This window comes from Corythoichthys intestinalis, chromosome 19 (assembly GCF_030265065.1).
Source record: "Corythoichthys intestinalis isolate RoL2023-P3 chromosome 19, ASM3026506v1, whole genome shotgun sequence".
NCBI lineage: Eukaryota > Metazoa > Chordata > Actinopteri > Syngnathiformes > Syngnathidae > Corythoichthys > Corythoichthys intestinalis.
In genome coordinates this window covers 12,033,295-12,041,534 of record NC_080413.1, presented here as the reverse complement: position 1 = coordinate 12,041,534, position 8,240 = coordinate 12,033,295, and the positions used below count along the sequence as shown (strand labels likewise).

Below are 8,240 nucleotides of genomic sequence, written 5' to 3'. Positions count from 1 at the left end.
TTCAAGTTTTGATCAAAAACACAACAAGTCAACACCTTAAACTCAAATTTTTAGGTAACCTAGACTTCCGTTAAGTAGTTCTAACTCAGAATTTTTAAGTAAACTGGACTATAGTTGAAATATAAGATACTCCAAGCAGAATTTGGACCCTGGCTACCAAAATGGCAGCGGTGCGTGTGGACAACTGAGCTAAACGCCCTGGCTGGCTGCCTAATTGCCAGCGTGTTATTTTGAAAAGATCTGAAGCGAGGATAAGGCTAAGTTTAAACAACTTTGAATTTCATCATTTTACTGGGGCATTGCCCACCAACTTGATCTTTCAAGTTAACAATATTGAATTGATAAAGTGAGTCTAAATAACAAGTTACTTAAGAATTTCAATTATGTTTAGTCTTATTGTTTTTTTTCAATGTACGTTTTTCCAGGGGCCTCTGAATTGTGTGCACGTAAGTTGCAACTTCAAATACCAAAGAAACAAAGGTTCTACCACTATCAAAGAAGCAGTGGGGTCAAAGGTGAACAAATAAAATACCTGTGTTGAGAATGTTGCTGCATTTTCCTGACATCTGTTGTTTACTCAGCCGTTTCTGCAAGCGGAAGGCATTCTCTAAAGTAATAAATGGGGTAAGTATTTGTATAGGGTATTCTTTATATCTACTCTGACTTTTTAAGTCTCGACCTTTAACCTAACATGAAATATTTCTCTGTTTTAAAATGTGCTTAAAACTGAAACATGTCGATTACCATAATTTTCGTACTATAAGCCGCCACCCACCAAATTTGACACAAAAACATTTGTTCATAGATAAGCCGCACTGGACTATAAGCCGCAGCTGTCCTCACTGTATTATGGGATATTAACACCAAAAGATATTAACCGGTAACACTTTATTTGGCAGCGGCATCATACAACTGTCATAAGAGAGAATGAACCACCGTGAAGCTTTGAACCAATTGGCTGCAAAGCTTCATTGCTTCAAGAATCTTCATTTGGCTATCACTGCTCCTTTGGGGGAGACAGTCAACTTCTGCTGCCACCTGCTGTCAACAGGTGTTGTCCAACATGCCTCCTAGCATGCTTTGCAGTGCGACAGATGTCAATAACAAAATTCATGTTCTGTGCTAATTATTTCTTCAGTTCCTGTTCCACTTGTTTTATTAATTGCTACTCATCGTATTTGGTAACACTTTATTTGACAGTGGCGCCATAAGACTGTCATTAGACAATAATAATTATGACATGACACTGTCATGAGCATTAATGGATGCTTATAACAGATGTCATTTAGTGTTATCCGGCCAATTATCTCACTTTTGAATGGATGTAAAAGATCCGAGCTGAACATAAATGGAGTTAGTGACATAATTTGCCGGATGACACTAAACTCATTTGCTCCCAAAAAAACGTATAAATACGCTCTATTTTAATTGTTTCTGTTAAGGCAAGGTAGGCAAAGTTGATGTGGACCAAAATGCGAGCCGGAAACAGATGGAATGTGAAGTGATATTTATTGTACAAGGGCAAGGTGTTTAGCGGCTGGTGGGTTGAATGGTCAATGGCTGTGGCTGCGAGGGCTTTGATGGGTGGATGTCCTGATGGCAAAAAACAGAATTAGTTAAGAGTTCGAAGACAAGAGTTACAAACTACAGGCTTAGTTGGCCGATGTACCAATGGTGACTGGCAGAATCATCTGGCACCTGCTTGCTGCCCAGGCCAATCCTTATGAGCAGTGTTGATTTTTGACGAGCTGCAGGTGCGCTTCCAGGTGAGCCAAGATTAGAGTGATTCCATACATCGAAAACAGGAAGTGTCATAACAATAAAAGCCAGCAGAAGGGAGTGTGGGCAAGGACCACCACATGTTTCATTGTCCTAAAGACGTGGTTATACATCTTTTACGTTTTTTTTTTTTTCACAAGACACATCTTTAGGTTCTGATGCAACTTAGCTCCAAAGCACAATGCTGAAAATCCATTTTAAAGCAATAAAACTGGCCACTGGAGGGCAGTAGCGCATTTGGTAAAACCCGCAACCCAATTCAACGGAACGGATGGCAGAGCCACATGGCAGGGGCGCCGGCGGAAGACGACCGAATAGACGATCAGGAGGACGTCCAGGACACCAGGCGCGGGAAGTCCGAGCAGGACGACCGGAAAGACTCCTGGGACGCCAGGCGACAAACGACCAAGTGCGACGACCAGGAGGACGTCCAGTCCAAGATGCCAGGCGGCGGACAACCGAGCAGAACTGGAGGGCGGTAGTGCATTTGGTAAGACCCACAACCCGATTCAACGGAACGAACGGCTGAGCCACACGGCCGGGGCGCCGGCGGAAGATGACCGAATAGACGATCAGGAGGACGTCCAGGACACCAGGCGCGGGAAGTCCGAGCAGGACTACCAGAAGGACTCCTGGGACGCCAGGCGACGAACGACCAAGTGCGAGGACCAGGAGGGCGTCCAGTCCAAGGTGCCAGGCGGCGGACAACCGAGCAGAACAACCCAGAGGATGCCCGGGATGCCAGGCGCTGGACGACCGAGCAGACCGACCGGGAGCACCAGTGCAGCGGACGATGCCTTTGAGTCCGTGCTGCTCGCCGAGCAGAGCCCTCGTCGCCCGGCCGCTCGCATCCCCCACTACCTACCCTCCAGTGTCCCGCGACTCAGCCGGAAACGCGTACGGCCAAACCAGTTCCCCCACAGGAACACAACATGCCCCACACAAATCCACAGGCAAACTCCGCCACTAGGCAGTGGTCACCACAAAAGAAAGACTCAAAAAAATCAATCTTGATTAAACAGGCAGCGATGAGGGAAAAGTTTACCCCGGCTGTCGCAGCCACAACAGCGTCATCTCTCAGTTCAATAGTTTAGTTATGTGTAAATAAATTGTTACTTTGCTATCAAAAGCGCTATTTTTCTTGTTGTTTGTTATTTTGAAGAAGCAAAACATTATTTCAATTTCTCTGTTTTTCATCAGAAATTGGAAAATTCCTCAAACTAAGCTATTTTCTAATGCTGATTTCTAAAGAATGGAAAAAGATATGAACTAACTTTTTTCCTGTTGAAAGAAGAGAGTCTAATCTTTCTTTTGGTGGGTTCCATGTTTATATAGCAATAGAGCAGAATTTTCTGTGGGCCTTACAAAATCAGTCAAAATCCAGTAAAACGGCCGGGAGCGAAGGGGGTTGCACTGGTGAAGATGGCTGGGAGTGAATGAGTTAATGACATCTATCATAAGCATTCAGTAATGCCCATGATATTGCCATGTCATAATTATGACGGTCATATGACAGTCTTATGACACCGCTGTCAAATAAAGTGTTCCATATTAACTCAAATAAATCAACAAATAAGCCGCACTGAACAATAAACCGCAGGATTCAAAATTAAGGAAAAAAGTGGTGGCTTACAGTTCGAAAATTACAGTAGTTGTTGTTTTACTACAAGTCAGTTGTATAACTGCAAAAAGAAATCTTATTCTTTACTATATCGTAAGCCAAAGTGCTGTATTACATGTTATTGGATTGTGCTGTAGTGCATGTGCGTGCCTTCCATCAGCACCTCAGTGATGCTGCAAGGCGTGGAGCCTCATGTGATTCTGGCAGAAGGAGGAGGAGGCTGCTGTAAATGAGTTGTCTCTCTCTCTTTCTCTCCATCCCTCCAGGTCACACTCTGGTGCGGTTACTCAGCACGCAGCTCGCCCTTTTGCAGTCAGGTTTTTTGGGACACGGGGGTGGGGAATCAACAGGATCCCCGCAGGCAAGCCGGAACACAAGCACCGTCGCTCGGCCATGGGAGCAGAGAGCTCAGCGCAGCAGGACATCGCCCGGAGCGGGGAGGAGGAGGATGCTTCGGCCAACAACGACAGCGTCCTTGACACAAAGGTAAGCTGCAACTCACTCTTTTCATTTTAAAAGCATATTTCAAATACTTTTTGTATCGCGTCAATCCATTTTGCTTCTTCTGACTGAATTTTGTCGCAGTTTTTAATTTTTTCTGCTGAGTCATGCTTGGGATTGATGACCTCCTGCAGTCGTAAAACGGATTTAGAGCACGAGTCAGTAAAGCTGCACCAATCTATAGTATGGATTTGTGTATTATATTTACTTCTTAACGTACACAGTAACTTTGTCACATTACAACACTCAAACGAAGGAGACGGGTCAACAACATTCCTAATTGCTTTAATGTTAATTCATAGATTTTTTTTTTTATTAGCCACCATTGACGGTGATAGAAGTCCAATCCATTTGGACTTAAAACATTATCTCATGATAGATTTGCGTGAACCTCGTTTTGGTAGATGGTTAAATTACTGCCAGCCCTTCTCAGTCCAAATGGATTGGACATCCATCGCCGTCCGTGGCATTGAAACATTCTGATTCACTGCCAGCCATCTTAATTAAAATAGACATTATGTCTATTGATGGCATTTTAATAGCAGTCCGGAGCATTTGGCATGATGGATATTAAATGATCGCCATTAATAATTTTCCAGTCAGCCAAAAAGCACTTTCGTGTACATTTTATGGCTCAATTGTTGGTGATTCTTAAAAATCAATACTTTAAATTTAGTATATCCATTGTATTACATCTTAAAGGAGTATGTGAAGGTTTCTTTCGAGTATAATCAAGTTATTTCTGGACTATAAAGCGCACCAAAATTTTAGAAATAACCCCACATATATGCCGTACCTGACTATAAGCCGCAGGTGTTCATATCTTAACATTGGATATACATGAGATGTTAACCAGAAATATTTGAGTGATCAAAAATATATTTCTTAACCAGATAAACACACATCAGCATCACCAACATGTGTTGTCTGAATGCTTAAAAACAAGCTCACTTTAAAAAACAAGCCACTACATTTGCAAAATTATATAATCCACTTTACCTAAACGGTTAACAGCTAGCGCTAACCCTTATAAAGCAGCTTTGTTGTAGCATACTGTGGCAATATAGTCCTCTGAGTGCCAGTTGAAAACGGCTAATCAAAGCTAGCATCGCGTTCTCTTGTCATAGCAAATAGTGGATGCCCATCCATTTAAAATTGTTGTTTTATAGTAGCATTTAGTATCATATTCATCTATAAAATCAGTTTTTGAGTAAATCTGACCAGCTTTATCGGTGCTAGCGTAGCGTCTGATAGCTATGTCATGGCAAAATTTGGAAAGCCATCCTTTTAAAATATGTCTAGTTATCCAATTTTATTATTTTTAACAAGAAAATATGAAGCTCGTTTGTCCCCCCCAAAAAATTCCGTAAATAAGCAGCTTCCTTGGAAAAGCCACAGGGTAGAAACGGTGAGAAAAAAGTCAGAAAAATACGGTAGTTGTTTTTTTTTTTACTTCGAAACTCATAAAAAATCAAGCAACTGTTTGTTTTTAGCTCTAGCAATTGTCATTCGGCTCTGTATGAACTATAACCCTCACAGCAAAGACGTCTTCCAGCACACGTGATCTATTTTCTGACTCACCACTCGAACCCCAGTGTAAATTACTCAGCGTTGTGCGAAGGAATATTTGGGAAGCGGTCGCTAATGACCGAGCGGTGCTCTGTTCACGCCTCATCTTCGATCCCGCTTGGCAATATTGACTTGTTTTCATACCACCTGCTCTCACTCATTCTGGATTCTATTGGTTTTTTTACGGGTGGCGGGGCAAAATGTCACAGTTTTATCTACAGTGGTGGCTAACGTTGAAGCACAGATGCTATGTAAAAGTAGTAGTGTCTTTTCTTAAATCAAAATTGTTTTTGTGAGTATTTGTACTTGATTTTCCAACACTGCCACCTGCTATGTTCACTCCCCATATTGTCTATTGACTTTTATATGGTCGGCAGGTCAAAAAGTCACACTTGTCTTTCTCCTTGAGAGGTCAGATGACAAAATGATTGATGTGGAGCCCAGTTCCGCTCTCACGTCATGCTTGTCCTCTTGAACGGAAGCGGCCATGTTGTTGTTTTTCCGTGTTATGTACCCCCTGTCACACACGTTGAAGTCAGTGATTGAATCATCATGGTCGTCACAAGATTGTCATTGTTCTTTTTTTAAACCTAATTCCGTGCTCATACTCATTTCATTAACTTAATAGAAGACGTTGTCACATGCCTTCTTGCTGTACAAGTCAACTGACAAACAATAGTGGTGAAACTTGTGTCATTAGCTCTTTATAGGGCACTATGGCTGCTACTGACGACGCGAGACGTCCAATCTATTTTGACTGAGAGGGAATGATTGCTGCTAGCCCTCCCAGTCAATATAGATTGGACGTCCAGTGTCGTCAGTAGCAGCCAATGAGTTGAATGAGTGCCCAATATCCCTGTCTACTCTAGATATACAGTGCCTTGCAAAAGTATTCGGCCCCCTTGAATCTTGCAACCTTTCGCCACATTTCAGGCTTCAAACATAAAGATATGAAATTTAATTTTTTTTTCAAGAATCAACAACAAGTGGGACACAATCGTGAAGTGGAACAACATTTATTGGATAATTTAAATTTTTTTAACAAATAAAAAACTGAAAAGTGAGGCGTGCAATATTATTCGGCCCCTTTACTTTCAGTGCAGCAAACTCACTCCAGAAGTTCAGTGAGGATCTCTGAATGATCCAATGTTGTCCTAAATGACCGATGATGATAAATAGAATCCACCTGTGTGTAATAAAGTCTCTGTATAAATGCACCTGCTCTGTGATAGTCTCAAGGTTCTGTTTAAAGTGCAGAGCGCATTATGAAAACCAAGGAACACACCAGGCAGGTCCGAGATACTGTTGTGGAGAAGTTTAAGCCGGATTTGGATACAAAAAGATTTCCCAAGCTTTAAACATCTCAAGGAGCACTGTGCAAGCCATCATATTGAAATGGAAGGAGCATCAGACCACTGCAAATCTACCAAGACCCGGCCGTCCTTCCAAAATTTCTTCTCAAACAAGGTGAAAACTGATCAGAGATGCAGCCAAGAGGCCCATGATCACTCTGGATGAACTGCAGAGATCTACAGCTGAGGTGGGAGAGTCTGTCCATAGGACAACAATCAGTCGTACACTGCACAAATCTGGCCTTTATGGAAGAGTGGCAAGAAGAAAGCCATTTCTCAAAGATATCCATAAAAAGTCTCGTTTAAAGTTTGCCACAAGCCACCTGGGAGACACACTAAACATGTGGAAGAAGGTGCTCTGGTCAGATGAAACCAAAATTGAACTTTTTGGCCACAATGCAAAACGATATGTTTGGCGTAAAAGCAACACAGCTCATCACCCTGAACACACCATCCCCACTGTCAAACATGGTGGTGGCAGCATCATGGTTTGGGCCTGCTTTTCTTCAGCAGGGACAGGGAAGATGGTTAAAATTGACGGGAAGATGGATGCAGCCAAATACAGGAACATTCTGGAAGAAAACCTGTTGGTATCTGCACAAGACCTGAGACTGGGACGGAGATTTATCTTCCAACAGGACAATGATCCAAAACATAAAGCCAAATCTACAATGGAATGGTTCAAAAATAAACGTATCCAGGTGTTAGAATGGCCAAGTCAAAGTCCAGACCTGAATCCAATCGAGAATCTGTGGAAAGAGCTGAAGACTGCTGTTCACAAACACTCTCCATCCAACCTCACTGAGCTCGAGCTGTTTTGCAAGGAAGAATGGGCAAGAATGTCAGTCTCTCGGTGTGCAAAACTGATAGAAACATACCCCAAGCGACTTGCAGCTGTAATTGGAGCAAAAGGTGGCGCTACAAAGTATTAACGCAAGGGGGCCGAATAATATTGCACGCCCCACTTTTCAGTTTTTTATTTGTTAAAAAAGTTTAAATTATCCAATAAATTTTGTTCCACTTCACGATTGTGTCCCACTTGTTGTTGATTCTTGACAAAAAATTAAAATTTTATATCTTTATGTTTGAAGCCTGAAATGTGGCGAAAGGTTGTAAGGTTCAATGGGGCCGAATACTTTTGCAAGGCACTGTACAACTACAGGATAGGAGGTCGTCATAGAAATGCATTGATTGGACTGTAAGCAGTACATCTTGTTTTGTATATCTATGTGTGTTTGGCGTCGATAATAACGTATGACATAGGTCATCGCCCATCACATTTGTTTCCGGAAATAATTAGCCCCCACACAAGAATGACTGAAAAACTAACGTCTTTGGACAGATTTTTTACGGGGAAAAGGGAACCTGACGAGCCAGAAGATGAGCCTACAACCTCGAAGAAAACAAAATCTATGCTA

At 42.2% G+C, this 8,240-nt stretch overlaps 1 protein-coding gene across 1 annotated transcript in view; it reads left to right on the top strand.

Annotated features, from left to right (window-relative positions):
* Positions 1–3,678: 3,678 nt before the first annotated feature.
* akap12b (A kinase (PRKA) anchor protein 12b) overlaps positions 3,679–8,240 on the top strand; it is an 88,469-nt gene continuing 83,907 nt past the window's right edge. The window contains exon 1 of the mRNA XM_057822457.1: positions 3,679–3,886. Within this exon, the coding sequence (XP_057678440.1) occupies positions 3,794–3,886 (93 nt within the window). The 5' untranslated portion in view covers positions 3,679–3,793. The remainder of the gene's footprint in view (positions 3,887–8,240) is intronic.